At 40.0% G+C, this 27,478-nt stretch overlaps 2 protein-coding genes across 2 annotated transcripts in view; one reads left to right on the top strand and one right to left on the bottom strand.

The window, feature by feature from the left end:
- LOC106870699 (pre-mRNA-splicing factor RBM22) overlaps window positions 1-9,101 on the top strand; it is a 17,376-nt gene extending 8,275 nt beyond the window's left edge. The window contains exons 5-9 of the mRNA XM_014916867.3: window positions 2,030-2,202; window positions 4,109-4,309; window positions 5,287-5,534; window positions 6,544-6,708; window positions 8,859-9,101. Of these exons, the coding sequence (XP_014772353.1) occupies window positions 2,030-2,202; window positions 4,109-4,309; window positions 5,287-5,534; window positions 6,544-6,708; window positions 8,859-9,010 (939 nt within the window). The 3' untranslated portion in view covers window positions 9,011-9,101. The remainder of the gene's footprint in view (window positions 1-2,029; window positions 2,203-4,108; window positions 4,310-5,286; window positions 5,535-6,543; window positions 6,709-8,858) is intronic.
- A 15,728-nt stretch (window positions 9,102-24,829) lies between these two features.
- Window positions 24,830-26,977, bottom strand: LOC149135023 (uncharacterized). Its single transcript, XM_089353461.1, has one exon. It carries the CDS (start codon window positions 26,939-26,941, stop codon window positions 24,830-24,832), a length of 2,112 nt encoding a protein of 703 aa, XP_089209587.1. The 5' UTR covers window positions 26,942-26,977.
- Window positions 26,978-27,478: the final 501 nt, after the last annotated feature.

The raw sequence follows: 27,478 nt of genomic DNA, 5'->3' as shown, positions 1-27,478 counted from the left end.
GCTGGTGCTGTATAAAAGTACTTAGTACACTTTTTAAAGTGGTTGGTATTAAGAAGGGTATCCAGCCATAGAAATCATGCCAAAACAGACATGAAGCCTGGGCAGCTCTTCAGTGAGCCAGCTTCTGTCAAACTATGCAACCTATGCCAGTTTGGAAAACTGGCATTAAATGATGATATATATGTTTGTGTGTGTGTGGTACATTGATTACATAAGGTCAGCAGATTGAGTAACCAAAAGTTATAGGATGATGGTTATGTTGTTGTTCATTTAACTGAAATTCCTACCATGGCCATCCCATCTTTTTTTTTATCTATATCAAGGACTATGTTGTCTCATTCATTCATTCATTCACTTTTAGGTTTAGGGAAGATTTGACTGCTATTTCTAGCAGGTTGAATAACCATTTAGCAGTTCTCTTGTTAGCTTACAAAACTAAATTAAATAGTACAATTTATATCATCACAGTCTGTGTATAGACCACAGCCACAGACCACTAGTGTAATAGACCATACCTACAGACCACCAACACCAATAAAACACACTCACAGATTAAACGATGATGATGATAGACCATACCCCACAACACTAACATAATTGATTATACAGCAATCCCTTGACTATCGCGGGTTTTATGTTCCAAAACCTCCCACAGAAATAACTAAAATATAAATACCTATCGCTTGCAGAATCCTGCGATTTACTGTGTGTGCAGTAGGTGAACTGCTATGTACTGAGTGTGTGGTAGGTGAACCGTGATATGGTGAGGGATTACTGTACTCACAAACTGCCAACACAAACAATTAAAGAAGCATACTGAAAATGAAAGTCCATGAAAATATGCAAAGAACAGAGTTTGTTACTGCAGCAAAGTCCAACTCCATGCTAGTGCATGTTCAATAAAACACCTACAGCACCCTATAAGATTGCATCAATTCTATCCTTAAAACATTACCCCTTCCAATCAGTGCTGATCAAGGAAGTAAAAACATTTAATTCAGACAAATAGCTGCAGCATTAATAGTCTTGATAGACCCAAATACTGTGACGGGTATATGTCACCTCCAACTTGCTCACCTCATCTGAGGCTACCATCAGAATCTACAAAATTCATAAACAGACTAGACAGATTGTCACATCATATCCCATGCAATTATCATATTTACTCATGTATATGTTGCACTCTTAATTTAGTGTTATGTCTTGACACAAAATTTTTATCTTTCATAGTTTTAGCTTTGCTCATATATAAGTCACGCCCTAGTTTAAATCAGTTAAAATCAAGTATAAAATAGTGCAAGTTACATATGAATAAATATGGTAAATCAGCATATGCAGCATAGTCATCTGCTAGGTAACAGCATTTTATGTCTGGAATAACAGATCTGTGTACCACATTTAATATTTGACTGACTACATACTAATTGTCTGTTTCACAAAAATATTAAGACAACAATCTTAGAATGAAGAAGTGACAAATCAAACAGGTTAGCACTTGAACTCTGATATATATATATAAATTACTTATACAATAATTATTAGTGACAAAAGCAGCTTTAAATACCAAAAGGTAATATTTATCTCCACTTAAAAGTGAGTGTTGTGTTAGAACATATAATACTGCGATAGTTGCCAGGAGAAAAATTCTCATATTGGTATTCAGTTCTTGTTTACATCACTAACAGGGAAGGTAATTTATCTCCCCTCTACCAGCAGTATAAACAAGAGTGCTTATATGCATCAAAAGCCAATAAGAGTTTCTCTTATGGTAATTGTCACAATATTATGTGTTCCAACACAGTATCCACTTTTAAACAGGGTTAAATGTTAATTATTATACTAAGTAAAACATCTGCTTCAAACCCTTCACAATTTATGCTATTGCTAAGAACCATGACTATTTCTGCATCTCAATCATCTCAAATTTTTTCCCTATTACATGTATTTCTCCCTGTAGAGACCAACACATACTAACATGCCAATGTTGATGATAATGATGATGTTTTATGTTGTATGTAATATTTTACAGATCAATAACAGCGATGGCACCACAGCAGCAGGTGCTTTAGCCAAAGCTACAGCTCCAAGTGACATGTTACTGAAGTTGGCAAGGACAGCGCCTTATTATAAACGCAACAGGCCACATATATGTTCTTTCTGGGTTAAAGGAGAGTGTAAACGTGGAGAAGAGTGTCCTTACAGGTAACTATATCTCCATTATTATTCTTCTAGTTGGTCAATTGACGCCTCTCACTTGCAATATCTCTGTATTGTCATTGGACAACACTAAAGGGTCTTCTTGGCACTACGTTTTCTCCATTTGTTCTGCAACTACTTTAGAAAGTTTATTGGGTGCATTATGTTATAGTACCAGAATTAGTGGGGTTGCTTTGTACTATGCAAGACAAAAAATGGTTTTCCTTGTTTAATGTCATCATCATTTATTCTAGGCAATGTGATCAATAAAATAGGTAGAATAGATGATTGCTGAATATAAGTTAGGGTAACATGGAAGAAAGGGGCCTGAATATGAAGGGGTAAACAAAGTGGTTACAGTGATAGTAAGGAAGAGAAAACAAAATGAGCTAGAGTGAAATGGAGAAAGAGAAGAACTGTGATAGTATTGAAGAAAAGGGAATGATAGCAGAGAGTAATGAGAGACTGAGACAGAGAGAGATATAGTGATGAAAATGGTTGAGATTTATAGGTATGATGGATGTCAATTGTGAATTAGCTTAAAGGGATAGGGAGGCTGGAAAGTAGAGGGTTGATATTTGCTGATGAGGATGAGTAGAAGTGACAGGATAGTCATGATAAAAGAGTAATGTCAATTAGGGAAGTTACTGGATGGTAACGGACATTATGTAATTCCTTGTTGCTCAGAGGGATAGAGGTACAGATAATGGTGGTGGAGATTGTGTGCAAACAGATCGGCAGTTCTTCATCATTACACTGATAGCATAGTGTAGTGAACAGGTGAGGGGTCAAAAGATAAAAGAGTATCCAAGAAGTGAAAGGGGTAGCAAGTGGAAACTTAGTTGGTACAAAATGGGCAATGGCCTATGTATATATATATATATATATATATATATATTATAATATCTTAGCTTTCATCATTACCTAACATTATTATCATTCATTTCACTATGCTTGCATAAGTGGTCAAGTCTTCTTCAGCACAACATGTTGTCACTGTCCTTCATCACCTCATCCAAAATCCTTCTTGGTTTTCCTCTGTCACAAGTTTCGTTCTTTGAGATGGTGACAATTCTTCATACAACTGCCATCCTCAGTATGCAGTCTTCTTCCTTACATATTACATCTCATATTCAGTTTTTCTTAGCTCATTTGTCCACTACTGTTTATATGCATTAACATAACACATCCAGAGGAAGAAGCTTGCTACATTTTTTCCCTAGTTTTCATAAAACCCTCTGCATTCAGTACTATGCAGCATCACATAATACATCCCTATATTCTACACACAACATACTATAGTCTACATACAATGCACCTATGTATACACTGTATCCTATACTCACACACATCTCTGTGTTGACTATATGCTATACACTGTCTTGCATGCAACTCAACTTTATATACACCACCTATACGTCACTACCTATGTGTATTTATATCCTACTCATAACACACCTCTATATACAATATATTATACACAGCTCATTTGTGTATATACTATATTCTACACACAACACACTTATATATAAATTATATTCTACACACAACACACCCATCTATATGCTATATTTTACACACAACACTTATATGTCCACTATATCAGGTACATAATACATTTGCATATACTATACCATCATGCAACACCTGTACACAACACACCTGTTTATACACCATACATAGGACACACATGTGTATACACTGTACCCTGCATGCAACACACCTGCGTGTATGCTATACACTACACACAACAGTTGTAGATACATCATATTTTATACACCTGTCTGTGCACTACATCACCCACCTGTGTATACAAGTTCTCAATTAATAAAAGTTCAATGGTTCTTTAACTGATTACAACATTATGTATTGAAATTGTTTGAATAATTTATTTTCTTCTGTCCATTTGTAGGCATGAAAAACCCACCGATCCCAATGATCCACTGGCTGATCAAAACATTAAAGACAGATACTATGGCCTTAATGATCCTGTAGCTGATAAGCTGATCAAGAGGTATGCAACCATGCCCAAACTAGAGCCACCTGAAGATAAAACTATCACAACATTATATGTTGGAAACCTTGGTGTCCGTATTGCAGAAAAAGAACTGAGGTAAGTCTCTTTTCATCATTATCATCATCATCATCTTTTAACGACTGTTTTCCATGCTAGCATGGGTTAGACGGTTCGACTGGGGTCTGGGAAGCCAGGAGGCTGCACCAGGCTCCAGTCTGATCTGGCTGTGTTTCTACAGCTGGATGCCCTTCCTAACACCGACCACTCTGTGAGTGTAGTGGGTGCTTTTTATGTGCCACTGGCACAGGGGCCAGTCAAGGCAATCAAGTCAAGCTGTTAAATCTTATATCCATTTTCCTATTGTTTGACATGGTTTTTGTAAGGTTTTTCATAAAGTGTGTGAGTTACTGGTGCTAGTATCTGTAGACAGACAGGCATACTGTAATAGACATTCTGTATATGATGAAGTTATACAATTGTATCAGACCAATCTCTCCAGTATTCTACTTCGTATATGTAGGCAAAGAGATTTTTCCACCTAGTCCTACTCACATGTAACCTGTCTGATGCCTGCGAAATACACTTAATCCTTCACTTCCAGAACTGCATTTCTCTGAAATCCCCTAATGACTAACGGTTTCCCTACAGACGTCAACCCAAAGATATTCCTACTAAACACCAACTACATTAAACCCTCATCTACACATGCATACGCTTCTATATCCGAGTGTATACATATACATTACAGGTGCAGGAGTAGCTGTGCAGTTATGAAATATAGGTGCGTCTATGGCTGTGTTCCTACAGATTTTGCTTTGCACCCATGTATTTCCAGGTTCAGTCCTGCTATGTGACACCTTGTGGAATGGCGACAGGAGGAGCGTTTGGCTCTAGACAATCTGCCTCCATCAATTTATTCTAAACTATGTCAGCATGGAAAAATAGGTGTAAAACCAATCGATTCTCTACATCAAAATATATATATTCTAAATATGTACACGTCTATATTATAAATCTCTATTTTGGTTGTTTTTTTAGCCTATCCTTGATTGTTTTATGTCTTCCTTGTCCAGGGACCATTTCTATCAGTTTGGGGAAATCCGTTCTATCAACGTGGTCAGTAAGCAACACTGTGCATTTGTTCAGTTTACAAGCCGTTCTGCTGCAGAGTTGGCTGCAGAACGTTCTTTCAATAAACTCATCATCCTTGGCCGACGTCTGAACATTAAATGGGGAAGATCTCAGGCTCAACAGACTTTAATGAAGAAGGAAGATATAGAAAATGAGAATCTTCTGGAACCTGTACCTGGTTTACCTGGTGGTGAGTTGATAAATTTTGCTGCATTTTTGTTGTGGTATAGAATACTTGGTTACTTTAATTCATAGTGTTGTAAATGGAAGAAGTAGAAGTTATGACAGTCATCTCACATCTAAGATAATGTCATTTTCATTCTATATCCATGTCAGTCTCGGTGGTTTTACCTTTGTGGAAGTTGACGCTAAATTGCAGAGTTATCTCCCTTATCATATTACAGTTTGTCATTTCAAAAGCTATGTTGTAGTTTTAGCAATAGGATCTGGACTTATGACCATGTAGTAGATGGTTAACTACCTTAACTTGACAGCCATTTAACCATGTAATATGTTTTGTAAAAAATCTGATAATGTACGAAATAATTTTCACTAGAATTGTGGCTAAGCATCTTTGGACTACAGAATATATTACGTGAAAAATCTGTGAATTGATTTAAGTTTTCCTGTAATTAACCTTTTAAGTCCTGACTACATTACTTCAATGTTAGAAATAACTGGGAACTGTTTAATGATTTATCACTTCCGGATGATAATGATGATCATGGCTATATAAATATCTACTGTTACAATAGATGTTCTGATGTCTTTAGCAGAACCTTCTCTGTTTCAAGCATTTGAGCTACATTTCTGGCGTGAGGATGACTTTCTCTGTCATCAACCAATCTTGGAAACCCTGATAAAGGGTCTTGGCACTAATCTTCCCCACTCTGATTAAATCAGATTATAAAACAAAACTAGTAATAATAGTACTACTGCTAATTTAAAGGAATTAACATTTATTGTATTTGTTACAGATTTGATATCTGTTGTTTCTTACTGACATTATTCTGTCAGTTAGCTTAACAAATTCGGTGCCATCTTAAATCTATAACTTACTTGAGTGAATTTAAACTATATTTGTATTGCACTGTGAATGATGGTGTGTGCATTTGTATAGTTGTGTGTTTGTGGTTAGATGTGGTTACCATGACTGCAATATTCTCACGTGTTTTAAATGTCATTTTATATCTTTCCAGCATTACCATTGCCACCTGAAGAACTGACCAACAACTATTTTAATCTTGGCCAGCCACCACCACTGGTACCTCCACCACCACCACAAGGTGTACCTCCCCGTATTCCACCCCCAATGGCACCACCGTTTAACAATATGCCTCGAGGTCCACCTCCTCCACCACCAGGTATGAAGTTGCTCTGCCTTAGTTTGTTGTCAATCCTTGCTTTTATTAATCCATTTAGTTTGTGACAGCCCTCATGTATTTCTTCTGTGCTGCAAAACCACCCCACTCTCTTTCATGAATATTAAGATTGCTATGAGATTGTCCTTTTGTATACAGTCTAACAAGTATAAAATGATCTATGCATGATTGCTGTTTGTACTGCAGTAACATCAGCAGCATTTACGCATAAATACTGCTGCTAATGTTATAAATTGACCCGATACAACAGTAAGGAGGGCTCCATATTTGTCACCTCTCTTGTATAGAATATAGTGATAGTTTCTTGTACAGATAACTCTTGATAAATTAATGACTCAATTAAAATTGTTATAAACCCTAAATGAACATTTATGACTGCAAATAAATAAAGTCTAATCTTAAATTCCATTGTAGGTTCTCAGTATCAGTCACTCCTCTTTTTTTTATATTGCTTCCAAATTTTGTAACAAGGCTAGCAGTTTCGGGGGCTGGTGTAAGTTGATTACATTGACCCCAGTACTCAAATGGTACTTAATAGTCAATCTTGGCAAAATTTGAACTCAGAACCCAAAGACAGATGAAACGTTAAACATTTTGCCCAACATGCTAATGTTTCAGCCAGCTTGTCACCTCACTCCTCTTTTTTATATCAATATTAACCCTTCAAGTACACTGGTTATTCTGTCAAATGTGATGCTTATTTATTCACATTGTTTTGAATTAATCAGGGATTACCTTGTAACTTTGATTTTACAATTATGTGATTGTATATTTAAAAAATGACATTGTAGGGTAATTGTAACAGGCCAGGTTCTGACAGTTTGTAGAATATTTGGGCCGGTTATAGCCAGTTTAAATGCTAAAGGGTTAAATATGAACCCAGTTCATATTTGATACTAATATAAAATCCAAGTCTTATCTGAAACAAATTCTTGCTATCATGATAAATATTTCTGGATTTGTGTCCCATATTGATAAATATTATGTTAGTGTTTTTCACTAAACAGCTTTAAGCATCAGTTAATTAATAACACACTTTTATTAAACTTTGAGAAAAACAATTTAACAAAGATAATAGTTGACACATATTAAAATATGCAACCAAAAATTTATGTCATTACTAAGCAGTTTAGTGGTTAACTCTTAACCTTTTAGATTACTCGTCAAATGTAATGTTTATTTATCCACATTTAAAAAAAATTAAATATGCATTATCATGTAGCTCTGAAATTTCAGTGATGTGATTGTTTATTTTTAAGATGTCATTGTAGAGTAGGTGTGTGAGGCTAGATCTGGCTGGTTTGAGAATAAAACAAGTAGGATATTTGGGTCAGATATATCTGGTTTAAATGTTAAAGGGTGAAGTGGTTCCTAAGACCAATTTGCACTTGTTTAGCACTTAACATGACCAAAACTGTAGTTGACCACAGATTCCACTTTGGTAAGGTATTTACCATGGACAGAATGGTTACATCTGGAAAACTAAATAAATGTTTTAGTTCAAATAATTACACCCATATTTTGATGATTATTTAGTGGTATACAATTGTTTGCTTTTGTATAACAGATGACTTAAACATATTTTCTGAATCTTGGTTCACATCTTGCTAGTCTACCTTTCAAGTCTTCATTCTTATTTATCTTATCTATTGACCAATATGGAATATGTTTGATTTTCCCTTCTGTTTCTTCTTGGCCTACCTGTTTTAGCTCTCTAAGTACACTCTACATTTTCCGCATACAAGGCACCCAATCACAAAAGAAATTTTATACTGGTGTCGCAATCGAAAGCCATCAAACTATACAGTTTTGAGTGTGACTGATGAGGGAGAAAATCTCTCCAATGCTGGTATCATACAAACGTGCCCAGTACAACATTGTAAAGTGGTTGGCAAATGGGCAGAGAATGTATAGGGTTCTCTTATTCAATCCCTAGAAAGTGGATATAAAATTATGGTACTACAGCTGCTGCTGCTGCTTCTGATATTTACCTAATCAGATTCTACAGGTGTTATTTCATTTGCAATTTAACTCATTATATCTTTTCTGACAGCTGTTTTGATCACCTGTAAAACATAACAACCTAACGTCACCATGATTAAATTCAATTCTCTTCCATTTCCCATTTGCAGGTGTCAGACTACCCCCACCACCACCTGGAATATTACCTGTGCGGCCACCTCCACTGATCCCACCTCGAACTACTCAGCTCAACTCTGTCCACTATCCATCACAAGACCCAACACGTATGGGAGCAGTAACTGTCACCAACCAGAAGACCTAGGATCCAATACCATCTTCATCAATCAAACTTGTGAACCACACAAATATGACACAACAAAAGAGAATATATATATATATATATATATATATATATATATATATATATATATATATATATATATATAATATCATCATAATGATATTGATGATAATTTGTGTATGTATATAGTGATATATACATATATGTATATGCATATATGTATATACATATATATGTGCATACACATGCGTATAATGTGAGTGTATATGAATATATGTATGTTTGTGTGTGTTGTATATATATATATATATATATATATATATATATACACACACTTATGTGTGTGTATATTTTCACCATATATTGTGTGGTATAAGATGATCTTTAAAGATTCACCATGAACTTCGACACAACTCAATCAAAAGTTGAAACCAAACTGTATAAAATATTTTTCATTATTTCTTTTTCTTTTAAAAAAAAAGTTTCAAAAGTTATCTTGTTTTTAAATGTACATATGTGAGTATATGTAATATATATATTGGTGTGTGTGTGTAATATATATATATGTATATGTAAGTGTGTGTATATATATATATATATATATATATATATACACTTACACATATATATACATATGTACACACATTATATGTAGATATATACACATAAATACATATGGACACATATTTTATATATATATTTATATATGCATATACACACACAACATATATGTATGTATATACGTACAGATTAAAGATTAGTTTGACTTTATGGAGGTATCCTTCGTTAGATTAATTATATACATTTGTATACAAGTAAAAATAATCTTTGAATTTTCCCAAGGATATGAAATGAAATGCTTCTTAACTTTTGTTTAGTGTTTTCAGTATTAATCTTTGTGTCTTTGCTAAAGTGCACAAGGTCGTTTTCTTTTATAATGGAAAGCAGGTTCACTTTAATTCTGTGAGATTTTTACTAAGGAGGGCAAAAACTGAATATTGTGAAACAGTCATGTGATATGTTTGAATTATTATCTGTTTACTGTTTTCCCTCTGATGTCTGCATGAATCAGTCATGTGATCAGAGGATTGGTGTTACTTGCAAGTCAGTGAAGTCATGTGACATATAAAAGTTTTTTTCTGAGCTGAACCTAGTGATACATATCCATGCATAATTGCAGGTACTAATGTAAATGTGTGTGAACTTCTATACACATCTACATACACACACCCGAACTTCTTCATGCACACATATACATAGAGACAAAAGGTCCTCAGTAGAATAAAATAATAGTAAAAAAGATGAGTTGGTGAAAATGAATTCCTATTTTCTTGAATTTTCATGTAGAAGAAATACTTAAAACTAGTATTTTCATTTCATAGAAAATTTCAAAGACAAATTTTTCAACTTGGACATGTAATTGTTCATGTTTTAAGTGGGTTGTTTCAAATTGTTTTTTATAAAATGTCTTTTGATTTCTAAATGATATATTAGATCATCTCATAAGTATTTGAAGAAAGAAAAATCTTGAATTTGGTGTTCCTGCAAATTTCTAAATGTTTGCTTAGATCAGTTGTTTTCAACTGGAAGGGGCAGGGATATAAGATTTTATGTGCAATAAACTGGTTTGCCCCAACTGGCTCCTGTGTTGGTGGCATATAAAAATCACCATCCAAACGTGGCTGATGCTAGTGTGGCCTTGACTGGCTCCTGTGCTGGTGGCATGTAAAAAGCACCCACTACACTTTCAGAGTGGTTGGTGTTAGGAAGGGTGTCCAGCTGTAGAAACACTGCCTGATCAGATTGGAGCCTGGCGCAGCCTCCTGGCTTCCCAGACCCCAGTCAAACCGTCCTACCCAAGCCAGCATGGAAAGCGGATGATGGTGACAAAACATTAAAAAAAACTTGTTTTGCAGTTCGAAATGATATTTATCTAATCAAAGATATGATAGGAGTCTTTTAGACATTGATTGACTACCAGGGTTTCCTTCTGATTAAAATAGGAATCAGAGGTCTGTAAGCATAAAATAGTTGAGAACTACTGATTTAGTTCTACATAATGTATTTACTGTTTGTGTATCCTCACTCATTTGCAGAGGGAGTTTGCAGTATGGCCAACATAGTTAAAACACATCACATGACCTTACTGTCCAAGTTGATTTGAGAACGTCACATAACTGCTGATAATATTCAGTTTGTGCCAACGTAAATAAAAATCTCACAGCTGTTATGTGAGCTACATTTGTTTATAAAAGAAGTTATCTGCTCACTGTAACAAAGACACAGAAAATGACTTTCAGATGCTAGACATGTAGATGAAAGGATGTAGCAAAGAATTAAGAAGTGTTTCATTCCATTTCCTTGGGAAATTTCTAAGATCTTTTGTACCTTATATGGTTAATTTTTTTATAATTATTATATATGAATACATGTGTGTGTGTGTGTATATATTTATATATATATAGGTGGAGGTTGGTGACAGGAAGGGCATCTGGCTGTAGAAAACTTGCCACACAAATAGTGCTACACACATATGCACATGCATAGACCCATATATATATACACACACCACATGCATATGAATATGTAAATGCACATACAAATACATGTTGGTATGCATATGTGTAGTGTCAGATTTTAAGGGAATAAATTAAGGAATTTTCTCAGTGGGGCTTTATATCAGGTGACTCGTCACAAGAAATGTTTGATGGTCACCCACAAATTGTACTGTTCTGCTGTAGTTCAGTGTGCAGCTATTTACTGTACTGGTCACCTCTCTCTGTAGCTGTATTACACTAGTGACCAGTACATTGTGTATGTCAGATATGACTAGCACTACTTCTGTATCAAAGTTGCATCAGTCTATGTTTCTATGGCAACTTAAAACACACTGTTGGGGGCTCCATCGCAGTCCCTGCCATCATCTTACTTCCAAACAACAGCTACTGATGTTGTTTCTGGATCATATTTGTGTTCTGAAAGGAACCAAGTCTTTTTTTTTTTTTTTTTTTTTTTTGTTTGATATTATTTTTTTTTAAAAAGTTTAATTAAATTTCCTTCTGAACTCTGCAAGTTTATCTTTGTCTTTTATTTTTTGTCTTTTACTTGTTTCAGTCATTGGACTGCAGCCATGCTGGAGCTCTGTCTTAAAGGGTTTAGTTGAACAAATCGATCTCAGTATATATTTTCGAAATCTGCTCCTTATTCTATTGGTCTCATTTGTTAATGGATCTAAACAAACCAACATCAACAAGGTGGCATAGAGGATAAACACAACACAAACATATGTAAATCACACACACACACACACACACACACACACACATGACAGGCTTCTTTCAGTTTCTGTTTACCAGTTCCATTCACAAAGCTTTGGTCTGTCCATCTAACCAGGACTATAGTAGATGATATTTTCCCAAGGTGTTACACAGTGGAACTGAACCCCAAGACCATTTAGTTGAGAAACTAGCTTTTTACCCATACAACTCACTATTGTGTTAGTTTATTGTAATTTGTTTAATCACAGCCGATTAGTTGGAGCCTGCTCGGACTGTTTATTTTAATCTAAGTTTTGAAAAATCTTGCTGATGTTTAATTTTTTTTCTTTTTTTACAAGTATCAAGTAGTTATGTCTTCACAACTCTTACTGATTCTCATTTTCTTCTCTAAATAAAAGTAGCCATGTAGCTCCTTTACAATAAGAACCTGCTCTGCCCCACCCAACAAAAACCTGTTGAGTGGAACAGAACAGCTTCTTCTGGAACCCCCACGAGAATCTACTTTGCCCCATTGTTGGGTGGGAAGGAACCTGTTCAGCATTTCTGTCATACCTTCACCTTCATCTCCCAGCATAAAGACTGTCTTCCTCCCTGGGTTTTGTAGTCTTGCGGGCTGAATGGTGACCTTGCTAGAGCTGGTGGCATGAAAATAAGTGCCTACATGCTGTAAAGTGGTTGGGGTTAGGAAGGGCGTGCAGCTGTAGAAACCATACCAAAGCAGACATGAGCACAGTGCAGTTCTTGGATCCATCAGATCCTATCAAATCATTTACCACATGGTAGATTGAAACATGGACATTAAATGATGATGATGATTGTGTATTTGTGTGTGTGTGTGTAGAATAAGGGAGAGATTGAAACATTTACGAAAGTAAACATGGATGGTTAAGTTCACATTCTGCAGGTAGGTGCTAAATTCCTGTTGAAATTCTCTCTCCACTCACGTTTTTTTGTCAAACTGAACATCAACTCTGCCAGTGTTACTGGTCTTAATGAAGTGCTCCAGCATGGACACAGTCCAATGATTGAAACAGGTAAAAGACTAAAAAATTTTATATCAGTTTTCTAAGCTATAGTGTTGTAGATACATCAGCTTTGGTTGAATGTTACCACCAGTTGACTTGTATTGCTTATGTTTCATACTTCTATCTGAATAGCAGCAATTACACATGCTCTATGTAGATGAAGACTTGATTGTGTGGTTAAGAAGTTTGCTTCCCAACCACATGGTTTCCAGTTCAGTCCCAATGGGCAGATGTCTTATACTATAACTCTGGGCCGACCAATGTTTTGTGAATGAATTTGGTGGACAAAAATTGAAAGAAGACCATCGTGTGTGTATATCATCATCATCATCATCATCATTTGACGCCCGTTTTCCAAGCTGGCATGGGTTGGACAGTTCAACCTGGGGTCTGGGAGGCCAGGAAGCTACACCAGGCTCCAATCTAATCTGACAGTGTTTCTACAGCTGGATGCTCTTCGTAACACCAACCACTCCGAGAGTGTAGTGGGTGATTTTTTGCGTGTCACCAGCACAGGGGAAGAGGGGCTGGCATCAACCACGTTTGGATGGTGCTTTTATGTTCCACTGGCACGGGAGCCAGACGGGGCTGGCATCGACCACGTTTGGATGGTGCTTTTACGTGCCACCTGCAAGGGAGACAGTCAAAGCGGCGCTGGCATCAATCACGTTCGGATGGTGCTTTTTACGTGCCACCGGCACAGGAGCCAGTCGGGGCGAGAGGGCTGGCATCGACCACTTTTGGATGGTGCTTTTTACGGGCCACTGGTTCGGGGAACCACACCAGCGGCGCTGGCATCAACCATAACTACAATTTCCATTTGATTGTGGTTTGATTTGATTTTCATCTTGATGTACTTGACTCAATAGGTCTCCTCAAGTACTTTTTAGTGGGCTGGTTATGCGACACTGGCGTAGGCTACAGCTGTGATCTCACTTTATTTGCCGGGTCTTCTCAGTCACAGCATATCTCCAGCGGTCTCAGTCTTTCATCATTGCCTCTGTGAGGCCCAACGTTCGAAGGTCGTGCATCACCACCTCATCCCATGTCTTCCTGGGTCTCCTTCCACCACTGTTTGGGAGTGGCACTTCTTCACACAGTTTTCCTCATCCATCCGTAGTACATGACCATACCAGCGCAGACGTCTTTCTTGCACACTACATCCAATGCTTCTTATGTCCAACATTTCTCTCAGGGTGCTTACACTCTGTCGTGTGTGCACACTGACATTACATATCTAGCGGATTATGCTAGCTTTATTTCTTTCATATATATATATAATATATATATATATATATATATATATATATATATATATATCAGGTCATCCCATAAGTTCTGTCCGATTCTACCTTTTTTAAAATTGAATGAAATTTAATAGTATTTTAGAATGTCTAATGGAATTAAATATTATATAATACAACACGAGGAAGAAGAATATTCTTTGGGATTTTGGGCAACATAATTTAATGAAACAGCAAATGCCGAAATCTCTCTCTCTCTTGATTTACCACTTGATTCGCCAACACTTCCCCCTCTCCCAACTAACCCTAATCTATATATATAAAAATGAGAATGTGTGTGTGTCTGTCTGTGTGTGTGTGTCTGTGTGTGTGTGTGTGTGTGTGTGTGTGTTTCCCTAAAACTCGAGAACTACACAACCAATTTCATTCAAATTTTACACATGTCTTACTTAGGGTTCTAGTTGTGTTTTAGTCAAAAAGATTTTTTAACTTCTTGCATAGTTCGAGCCCACAGCAACATCATATCTCCTCCACTATTTAAGTATTACGTGTCAAAAGTGAAACAAAAACACTCATGTCAAATACTTTCACTTTAAAAATGAAACTATTCCACTAACTGAAACAATCACATTTCGATACTGTAATGACAGATACTTTCACTTTAATGGTGTGTGATATATATATATATATATATATATATATATATATATATATATATATATATATACAGAGAGAGAGAGAGAAAGAGAGAGAGATGTATATGTATACATGTATATGTACACGTATATGTATAGATATATATATAGATATAGATCTATATGCATACATGTATATGTATACATATGTGTAGATGTATATATATAGGTGTACATCTAATATGTACACATATATAAATGCATACAGATATCTATACATATATACACCCATACACACACACATATATATGCACACAAACACACACATTAGTCATTTGTCTTCTTATCCAAAACTACGTCAAAATTATTGAATGGATCTTTAAGAAATTTGGAAATTATATTCTATGCATAATGGCCATAACTCCCATGAAAATTCATATATTTTTGATGTTGATGAAATTTTAACCATACAGATGACACACAAATAAAGTAATATTTCTAAATCGTGATGTAGGAGAAAAATGTGTTCGCATGGATGATGGTTCACTTGTACTAAAGGAGGCTGCAAGGAGAGAGGTTTGGAGATGCCACTATGAAAGATTGCTCAATAAAGAGAATGAATGAGAGAAAGAGAGTCTGCCGAATGTCGACCCAACAGAGAGACCAGCTATCCGAAAAGATAAAGCAATTAAGAGTATGAAGACAGGGAAAGCCCCCCCCCCGGTCCATCAGGAATCACTGCAGAGATGCTCAAAATATCTGGCAGTGTCGGCTATAGCCTAGTCATCCGTATAGTTAACCAGGCGATACACGAAGGAATCATACCCAATGACTGGTGTAGCAGCACCATAGTCAACTGCTACAAAGGTAAAGGTGACGCTTTAGATACAAATAATTACAGAGGTCTCAAGTTGTTGGATCAGGTAACGAAGGTCACGGAGAGGGTCATAGCCTAACTAAGTAGGGAGCTAGTCAGTTTAGATGAGATGCAGTTTGGGTTCGTGCCAGGGAAAAGCACCACTGATGCTATATTTCTGGTAAGAGAGCTGCAGGAGAAATACCTAGCCAAAGATAAACCTCTGTACCTGGCTTTCGTTGACATGGAGAAAGCCTTTGACATGGTCCCCCGATCCTTTATCTGGTGGTCAATGAGGAAACTAGGGATAGATGAATGGTTAGTGAGAGCTGTGCGAGCCATGTACAGGGACGCTGTCAGTAAGGTGAGGTTTGGCAACGAGTACAGTGAAGAATTCCGGGTAGAGGTAGGGGTCCACCAAGGTTCAGTCCTCAGCCCCCTCCTATTTATCATAGTCCTCCAGGCAATAACAGAGGAACTCAAGATAGGATGCCCCTGGGAGCTCCTCTATGCTGACGACCTTGCTCTAATTGCTGAGTCACTATCAGAACTAGAAAAGTTTCAGGTGTGGAAGCAAGGACTAGAATCGAAGGGCCTTAGAGTCAACCTAGCTAAAACCAAAGTCCTAATATGTAGGAAAGTAGACATACCACAAACCCCTTCAGTTAGAAAAAGCGTAGGTAGAAACTCTATAAGATGTACCCAGTGTAAGCTATGGACACATGAGAAGTGCAGCAATATCAAAGGAAGGCTAACTAGGAAGATAGTTTTTGTATGTGGCAGATGCTCAGCAGCAATAAACACTGAAAATGTGCAGAAAACAACTTCTGCCACATTCCAGGGAGAAAAACTAGACGTAGTTGATAGCTTCCGCTGTCTAGGTGACCAAGATAGTAGTGGAGGAGGGTGCGCTGAAAGTGTAGCTGCTTGAATAAGAATAGCCTGGGCAAAGTTCAGAGAGCTCTTACCTCTGCTGGTGACAAAGGGACTCTCACTCAGAGTAAAAGGCAGACTGTATGACGCATGTGTACGAACAGCCATGCTTCATGGCAGTGAAACATGGGCCGTGACTGCTGAGGACATGCGTATGCTCGCAAGGAATGAAACCAGTATGCTCCGATGGATGTGTAATGTCTGTGCATACTAGACAGAGTGTAAGTACCTTGAGAGAAAAGTTGAACTTACGAAGCATCAGTTGTGGTGTGCAAGAGAGACGATTGCGCTGGTATGGTCATGTAGCGAGAATGGATGAGGATAGCTGTGTGAAAAAGTGCCACACCCTAGCAGTTGAGGGAACCCGTGGAAGAGGTAGGCCAAGGAAGACCTGGGATGAGGTGGTGAGGCACGACCTTCGAACATTGGGCCTCACCGAGGCGATGACTTCTGATCGAGACCTTTGGAAATATGCTGTGCGTGAGAAGACCCGGCAAGCCAAGTGAGACCTAAATCTAAGGCCTCAGCCAGTCCACTTATGCGTACCTTCCTTCATTGGACACTAAACTCCGCTTGCGAAGACATGTTGAGGCAAGTGAAATCGAAATCGAATTAAATTCGACGGCTGGCACTTATGCCAACGTCGTCTCTTTCATTGGACACGAAACTCGGCTTGCGAAGACCTGCTGGGGCAAGCGAAAGCGAAATCGTCATGGCACCTGTGCCCAGCATCGACTTCCTGGCACGCGTAAAGACATTCGAGCGAGATCGTTGCCAGTGCCGCCGAACTGGCTCCTGTGCAGGTGGCACGTAAAATACACCATTTTGAGCGTGGCCGTTGCCAGTACCGCCTGACTGGCCTTCGTGCCGGTGGCACGTAAAAGCACCCACTATACTCTTGGAGTGGTTGGCGTTAGGAAGGACTTCCAGCTGTAGAAACTCTGCCAAATCAGATTGGAGCCTGGTGTAGCCATCTGATTTCACCAGTCCTCGGTCAAATCGTCCAACCCATGCTAGCATGGAAAGCGGACGTTAAACGATGATGATGATGATGATGATGATGATGATGATGATGATGATGAAGGCAGATCTTTAAGGTTCGATGTCGAAACAACGTTGTAACCTACCTGCTAATATTGCTAATGCTTCTTACCCGTGATAGGAAGCTTTAAATTTTAGAATTCAAGAATATTGGTGCTTTCATGGAAGCTTTCAACTTAAACTACAATCCAATCGAATGAAGATTATTCATAAACTCTTCAAAACTTGACCTGAAAGCGGTTTTAGAACATACTGGCAGTTTACTGCCAACGATCCCCATCGGTTATTCAACCTAAATGAAAGAAACATGACAATATTAAGCAACTTTTAATATGAATAAACTATAATACGTATCAATGGCAAATTTGTAATGGTGTAATGATTGTGGGATTTTGCTTGGACCGTAACCTAATTGTACTCAATTTTGTTGTTTTATATCTGAACAGGAGAGCTGCGCTTAGGTTTCAAGTGATATTCAGGACGAATGGTCCTAAAGAAAATATATTAAATCTGGCATAAGGACGTTATAAATTCATCTTTTCTTTATTCTGCAAAAGAAAAAGAAAAAGCTAAACATTTTGTCATCATTTACATATTAAGCTTGAATCAATGTAAAAATTTGTAAAAGCCTTGAATCAAACAGGGACTGGGATCTTTTCCTTTTGATCGGCACATAGAAAAAAATAATTTTTTGTAACTAAACACTAAAAATTTCGTATACTGGTAGGATGTGTCATTTAAAACATCATTTACTCTTGGCGGTTTTAAGAAAATCCTTTATTTTCGAATTTATTTCGTGTTGATGTTGTCGTATTTCGGTAATTTCAACCAATCAAATTTCGGCTATTAACGCCGGGTCATCAGAAGTTTAGTGGTTTACTTTAAGGATCCCCAACTACCGAGCTGCGGACCAGTACCGTGCCGTGGGTCATTTGGTAACAGGCTGCACAGAAAGAATAAATGTTTAAATTTTATTTCGGTTTTATTGACTATCACAGTCTAAGGTATTTTCTTCTATATATATATATATATATATATGTATTAATATTTCGCTTAGGAATTGGAAGATTAATAACCTGATGTAGAACCCAATACATGTATGCTTTAGAACAAAGCATTAGTCGAGTACAGCGTGGTCATAAGAAAATGAGATGACAAAGGAATGAACGATCATCTTATGAACTTCATTAGCTTACAACCTTTTGTGTTATACGATGCAATGGACTCATAATTGAGTGCTTGAGTAATGCTTTATAGCTTCGAGGCTTCGATGAAGCTATAAATATTACTCAACTATGAGTCCACAGCATCTTATAGCAGAAACAGCTGTAAGCTACTGAAATTCTTAAGATAATCGTTTTTTTCCTTTATCATCTCTCATGCTTATATCTGCATTATAAAAGAATAACAAATTTGTACTCTACCAAGAGTATTGAATAAGCCTTCAGTTTAATGCAACCGTACTTCACCGAGATTCATATGGCTCCCCAAGAGCCATATGAAGATTTTATATAAGAGCCGTATAAGATTTTAATGTACACGTCTACAATACACCAAATATTTTAACAATTTTAAAAATACATTCCTTGATAATAATTAATAATATCATAATAAAGCAGCGGGTTGGTAGAATCGTTAGCACGCCGGGCGAACTGCTAAGCAGCATTTCGTCCGTCTTCGTGTTCTGAGTTCAAATTCTGCCGAGGTCGACTTGCCGTTTATCCTTTTGGACTCAATAGAATAAGTACCAGTTGAGCCATGGGGCCCAGTGTAATCGACACATACCATGCCTCCCTCAAAATTGCTGGCCTTGTGCCAAAATTTGAAACCAGTAATAAAAATATAATTGGATTTTTCAAACATCGAACAGCTATGAGGGTCCACCGGAGTAAAATAAGAAAGAAAGGAACTAAGAGATAACAAAAATGGTTGCGAACGAATGGTTTAATGAGAAATTGTTTTTACTAACATAAAAACAAACATTGATGTCCCGATGCCGAGGAAAAATTGTCTTGCATGAAACCGGCTCAAGGTGTCAAAAAAGACTGGCGACCGCTGTCTTTCAGGTTTTATTGGGTTAGATATTAGCTAACTCGACTCCGTCGGTCACGAATGACCATGGGTGCACCTAAGGGGTTCTCCTCCGGGGTATAAGTCTAGGCGGAAAGTCGCCTCACCTGCGAACGCACAACCCATGTTTGTTTTTATGGAAGACCAGTAGTTGCCCATGCACACCACCTTCCCCTCTCCTCTCCATGCCACCGATGTTATCCAAGGGAAAGGTCCATACAGCTTGGTACCAGTGACGTCGCAACTCATTTCTACAGCTGAGTGAACTGGAGCAACGTGAAATAAAAAGTGTCTTGCTCAAGAAAACAACACGCAGCCCGGTCTGGAAATCGAACTCACACCCTCACGATAGTAAGCTCGACGCTCTAACCACTGAGCCATGCGCCTTCACGCTACCTAACTAGTAATTATGTATTTAGATGTCTAGCACGCTCACATATATATCAATAATAAAAAGGTAGTTTGGACTGGGTGGGACACATTATATATACTGTACATTCCGTATAGGCACAAGTGTGACTGGGTGGACAGAAATTTGCTTCCTAACCATATGGTTCTTGTTTCAGTTTCACTGCGCGGTGCCTTCAGTTTGTGTCTTCTGTTAAATCCCCGCACCGACCGAAACCTTGTGAGTTGATTTGGTGTATAGCTGTGTGTGTGTGGTTGTTTCCCACCACCGTTTGACAACAGGTGTCGGTGTTGCATTCCCGTAACTTAGCAGTTCAGCAAAAAGAACCCGATAGAATAAGTTTTTTTTTATGCGCCCTTGTTAGGCCTAGCCAGGCTCATGGGCCCGGTTTCCCGGTTTCTATGGCGTATGTGTTCCTCCCAGCTGGACGGGACGCCAGCCATCGCAGGATAGAATAAGTACCAGAATTTAAAAAAAACAAAAAAAAACGACTTGGGTCAGTTTGTTCGTCTAAACCCTTCAGGACTCTACTCCAGCATGGCCGCAATCCACCGACTGAAACATCATACAAAAAATAAATATACGTAAAACGTTGTGTAAGTGAAAACATGTTTTATTTGTTTTTATTATAAAATCCATGTACCTATTTTATTTCGTAATCTATAACTTTTCTTCCTGTAGAATCCTCACGTGCGTTTTACAGTATAATCTATACTATGTGTAACATATTTATGGGCGTAACAGATTTATAGTGCTATAGCATAGAAAAGAGTGGCAGAGACAGAGAGGTGAAAGGTGAGAAAGGCTGATAGAGAGAAAGATAGGTAGAAAGCGGGAGAGAATGAGCGAGAGTGAGAGAGACAGAGAGAGATGTAGTTGTCTAGTTTCAGCCTAAATTTAGATCTTTCTGATTTGGCGGACACCATTTGTTTTCTAACGAATCACTTTCAAACTTGGGATACTGGTAGAATGTATTATATAAAACATCTTTTTCTCTTAGCCTTGTTAAGAAAAGTTTCTATATTGCAAGTTATTTCATATTAAAAGTTGTCGTATTTTGGTAATTTCAACCAATTACTGACGTCTATTGAGGTGAAAACAATTACTGCTGTAGTTTGTCAACAACACGTTCTGGCGGTGTAATAGGATCTTTTCCCTTGAATAAAATTATTGCCGTTGTTTGTCAACAACAACTATCGGCGGTACTGTTATTTATGACATCATTCGTGCGTTTGTATTGGTTTTAGCTTTAGGGTTTTAGGGTTAGGGTTCGGGTTTTAGAGTTAGGGTTAGGGTTAGGGTTAGGGTTGGTGCTTAATTCAAAAGGATTACCAGGGACTAATCAGAAAGATCCCTAAATTTTGTTATCTGGCATTAAGCACAGAGGTTTTGCATAGTTCTCTGTCAACTCTCTCTCTCTCTCTCTCTCTCTCTCTCTCTCTCTCTCTCTCTCTACGCACTCACATCCAATCACGTACACCACCACCACCACCACCACAGCATAAAAATGTACACACACACACACACACACACGGAACCGAATCCCCTTACAGGAGTTCACTCTGTTGCAGTTTGTAGGATGCCTAACTGAGAGTAATTTTCCTCCACTACTCAGGACCGTCTTAATAACATTATAGGCCCCCGAGTAAGTCAGTGCATTGGGCCCCATCGTATTTATTGGCAACCAGCCACAACATACATAGATCAGAATTGGACTTGTGGGCCCGCCGGATAACTGCCCAGTGTGCCCATACCTAAAGACTGCACTGCGACTACTCCTATAAATATCAGAGGAAATTATCTGGAGTCTCTGAGAAGGGTCGGGTCCACTGCCAAAGTGGTAGAAAACGAAATAAAAAGGAAAACCATGAGCACTACTTCTCCACTTTCAACTAATAATGCATGCATACACACATGCACATACATACATATATACATGCATACATACATACATACATAAAAGAAAACATACACTGACTCCAAATATTGCACAGATAACACATAAACATGCACAAATACCTTGTTAATGCTCTATAAAATATTACTGTTTAGGAAGATCTTAAATCATTGGGGCTGAAAATCTGGAACGAAAAGAGGGATTTCGACTTTAATGCATCGCGGCTAAATGCAGTTGGGAGAGAATAATGTACAAACATCATTGTTGTTGGTATTCCGTCGCTTACGACGTCGAGGGTTCCGGTTGATCCAATCAACGGAACAGCCTTCTCGTGAAATTAACGTGCAAGTGGCTGAGCACTCCACAGACACGTGTACCCTTAACGTAGTTCTCGGGGATATTCAGTGTGACACAGTGTGACAAGGCTGACCCTTTGAATTACAGGCACAACAGAAACAGGAAGTAAGAGTGAGAGAAAGTTGTGGTGGAAGAGTACAGCAGAGTTCGCCACCATCCCCTGCCGGAGCGTCGTGGAGCTTTAGGTGTTTTCGCTCAATAAACACTCACAACGCCCGGTTTGGGAATCGAAACCGCGATCCTATGACCGCGAGTCCGCTACCCTAACCACTGGGCCTTTGCGCCTCCACGTACAAACATCAACAATATATCATATACAAGTGACCCGGAAAATTTCACCATAGTTGTAAGCAAACTGCATAATGGGAAGTCACGTGGAAGGGGCTTAATGGTTTTACAGAAAACCACTAATATGTACATTCAGGATCTAGTTCAAAACGGGGGCACCAGTATTTTCTTAACGAAACACTTTGAAACATGGGACACTGGTAGAATGTGTCATATAAAACATCTTTTTCTCTTAGTCTTCTTAACAAAAATTATTATATTGCAATTTATTTCATGTTAAAGTTGTCGTATTTCTGTAATTTCAACCAATGACTGACGTCCATTCAGCCGAATGCATTAAGTGCTGACTACGTAAACAAACGATTCTCAAACGATTCTGGCGGTGATAAAATTATTATTTCCTTGTCAAAAAATGGCTGAAGCATATTGGCAGTAGCTAATAAACCTTTCTATTATAGGCACAAGGCCTGGTTTTTGAGGGAAGGAGCACGTCAATTAGGGTTAGGGTTAGGGTTAGGGTTAGGGTTAGGGTTAGGGAAAACGAACACACGTGTGTTGCCTCTCTGCAAAATGTCAGAAGTGATGGAGATTAAATACGCTTTACACCGCTTAAACTGCCAAAGGAGTAACTGTAAACAGCTGAATACTTGTCAGTGATTGGTTGAAATTATCGAAATAAGACAATATTTTACATGAAATTAATTCGAATACAAAATTTTTTTTCTGTTCTATAACACAAAATAGATAAGTATACGAAGTTTGAAAGTCTTTCGGTACCAAAAACACTACATAAAACATAAATGAAAACTGGTGCCCCCGTTTTGAACTAGATCCTAGATTCAAAAGCACTATGGAAGGTCAGGCTGATATACTAAATTGGTGAGGACGAATCTTGTAACTAAGAATGAAACCACCGATTTGGCAGAAAATTCTTTTCTACTCTTGGCACGAGGCCCGAAATTTTTGGGGAAGGGGCCAGTCAATTAGATTGACTCCAGTACGCAACTGGTACTTAATTTATCGACCCCGAAAGGATGAAAGGCAAAGTCGACCTTGGCGGAATTTGAACTCAGAATGTAAAGACAGAAAATACCGTTAAGTATTTCGCCCGGCGTGCTAACGTTTCTGCCAGCTCACCGCCCGAGTTAGCAGAAAATTATAAGCTCAATGTTTGCCTAAACATTATCTACAAACTGTACACAATCTGCCTCAACCAATCCCCCCCCCCCCCGATCATTGCGAGTTCAACAACATAGGGACTGATGAGCAGACTGGTGGCAAAAGGGAGTGTTGAGATGTATCGAACAACTTTTGATAAACAAAGCTGTACTGTCTAAAGTGAAAAAAACACCGTAGGAGCCTTGCAATAGTATGGCTTGATTATAAGAAGGCATTTGATTCTATTATCCACTCATGGCTGCTGAAGTGACTGTGGTGTGTGCGTACGAGTAGATGTAATCGCCTTACCTCGGTTTTCCTTTCCTCGACTGCGAGTCCGTCTTGCAGTATCCGATCCTTGAAGCTTGCCCCGACCCAAAGTATACCAGGAATAGCAGCTGCTTCTCCCAAACCTTCCCAAACCTAGACCGTCGCTTAACACGTCTTGTCCTGACCGCAGCCCCGTTCGAAAAGGGCACGAATGCCGATCGAGGCTCCCTCTGCCCTTTTTCCCCTTCCGGTCGACTCGCCCTTCCGGTCAGCCTCCCCAGACACTGACGTCATACCACACGCCACCCTGATCTTAAAGATCACGTTCACCCTACTCCAATTCGAAGTCCGCCATCCAACCGGGCGGGCGCCCTACACGTCAAGATCTTCTCAAGCTAGGTGGCTCGTTTCCATCGCACTCTTCATCCGACGAAGTGGCTATCCTGCGCAGATCCAGCACGTGACGCGGCATTCCATCCACAGATACATTGTTTCTGGAATTGACCGCTGTCACTGTTCCCCTGCCCCATTGTGATGTGCAGCGTGCCTTCAGCGGCTTGACCCAAACTTCCTCCCCTACTTTCACGCCGGCGGGTCCCTTCTCTTCCTCGCAGAACTCCGGCGTCTTACAGGGATGCCTCCATTCATATTTGAACACCACTCTGTGCGGCACAGACTCTTCCGCTTGTCCGGATCGGGGAGACATATTGTACCAGTAGACCGCTTCCAGGGGCGAAATGTGCCCCCTTTCAGCCATGGCCTTGATCGTCCGATGGTGCCTCTCAACGATTCCGTTGCCACTCGGTCTATACGCCGCTCTAAATAATCGTCGCACCTTCCACCGGTCAAGCATCTCTCCCAACGCTTCCGAACGAAACGCCGCCCCGTTGTCCATTAGCAGTTCTTCCACAGGACCCCTCTCCAAGAATATCCCGTTCAGAATGCGGGCAATCTCATCGGCAATGCCTGTCCTCAGCTCCCTCCAAATGGCCAGCCGGCCCGGCCCGCAGTCGACCATGCTGAGATACATTTCCTGACGGTAGTGCGTCACATCCACAGCCAGTCTCCTCCAGTTGCACTCTACTGAGAGGTTCCCCTGCTCATGCCCACCCGGGGCGGGGTCAATGGACTGGCATCTGTCACATTTCGCGACCACTTTCTTAACGTTTCTCCTAGTGACGTCAGCATCAACCATTTTCGCCAGATACAGGGTCCTATCCACCCCCAAGTGGTGCATAGCATGTAGCTCCTTCAGTTCGGAGTCACCCAGCCGACACGCTGCTGCTATCCCTTTCCTTGCTTCCTCCGGTTCCTCCAGCCACGCCTTTTTCACCCTGGTCAGTGCGTCCGCCCTGTTTCTTTCCGAAGGCACGAAAACCACGTTCAGCTTCAGTCCAAACTCGGCGATCAGCTCTTCCAGAACTCCTAGGCGGCGTTTCACCAACATCTCCGCGGCACCTTTCGTCCGGACTCTCTTCTCGCTGGTAATTACTGTTCCTACCCAGCCGACCACGGTTGCCGAATCCGTCCGGATCTCGATCGAGCGCAGTCTCCATCTCAAGGCCAAGTTCACCCCTTTCAGCACCGCATCTAGTTCGGCGACATTGATGTGGTTGAAGTCGTTCGCTTTCCGTAGCCAGGCCGCATCCTCCACCTCAGCACCTTCGATCTCCAACACAACCCCTATCGCTATACTGCTAGCATCACACCACACCGTCCCACACTCCGTCTTGGGCACATACCAGTTTCCTCTGACCGGGTCTTCCGCTCTCGTTCTCTCCAGGATTTCCCGCATCATCGCCACCGTCGCCTCTCCTACCTTGTCACTCCAGCTCTCCCCCTCTGCTCGTCTCTTGATGTAACTACATGCAATGCGCAACCAACCAGCGATCGGATAGTGTCCGATCAACTTCTCACAAACCGAGACCAACTCTCTCCTGCTGACGCTGGAACTCAGCTCTGGGATCTCGTTTCCTCTCCGGAACACCAGCTCGCCCGATCTGTCTTTTTGTAGCTTCAGCCCCAGCGCAGCTCCCCCCACCATCGACTCAGGCGGTTTCGCAATCAGCCCGAACCTCTCCAGGTGTCTCACTACCTCGGTGGCTGGCACTACAGTCTCGTCAACGAAAATGTCGATGTAGGAACTGGTAGCCTTCCTTATTCTCTCCTCTTTCCCTAAGACGGACTTGAGCACCATCGCCATAATTTTCGGAGCGGAATTCAGCCCGAAACCCAGCCTGGTTAAACAGTACGTCCGGCCCTTGTACCGCACCAGCTGGTATCGCCACAGCTTGTCACTCACACGGAGCTGCAAATATGCCAACTTCAAGTCGACGATCGTCGCTGCCTTGGTCGACTGTCTCCACACACGTAACGTCTCACCGCAAACGTCTGTTGCCTCGCCTCCCGTGTGGCACGATATATGGTCGTTCAGTTCCCTAAAGTCCAGCACCGGTCTGACTTTTCCTTTCGTCGGCTGCACCACCGCCATCAGAGGCAGTACTCCACTCACCACCTCCTCTTTCCACGGGACAAGGACTCCTTCCTCGATCCATCTCTCTACCTCCTCGTCGAACTCGACGTTGGCGTGACCTTTCAACGTATGCTGGTAGCAGCTCACCCTGTTCTTTAGTAGTGGGGGCTCGTCCTTCCATTGCCACTCTATCGTCCACCTCCGACCATCAAACGCCGCCTGAAAATCTTTATCTTCGATGGTGTAAGCGGCGCTGTCCTCGACGGGGCTCTGCTCTCTCTGGCGGTCCCGACTCACGGCGCACGATGCCCCCACGCTTCCGAACGTGACCTCATCTCCTGCAATCCTAACGCCACCAAGACGGTTGATGGCGTCCATCCCCAACACGACACCAACCCCGTCTATCACATAGTCGATCACGATCACCCGTAGCCTCAGCGCCGCGCTCGGTAACGCTATCTCCAGACTGGAGCTGCCCCTGCAACGGATCTCTCTACCGTCGACCGCTCGGACGCTACTCGTCCCATCCCATTTCTTCGCCACCCTTGGCGTCAC

The sequence above is a fragment of the Octopus bimaculoides genome, chromosome 6 (genome assembly GCF_046866305.1).
Source record: "Octopus bimaculoides isolate indiv1 chromosome 6, ASM4686630v1, whole genome shotgun sequence".
In the NCBI taxonomy this organism is placed as follows: Eukaryota; Metazoa; Mollusca; class Cephalopoda; order Octopoda; family Octopodidae; genus Octopus; species Octopus bimaculoides.
Note: the sequence above shows the minus strand (reverse complement) of the source record. Positions and strands in the feature narration are given on the sequence as shown.

What these genes read in the sequence shown, in the direction of transcription:
- LOC149135023 (XM_089353461.1), bottom strand. Translation starts at nt 26,941, where the DNA reads ATGGCGGTGGTGCAGCCGACGAAAGGAAAAGTCAGACCGGTGCTGGAC.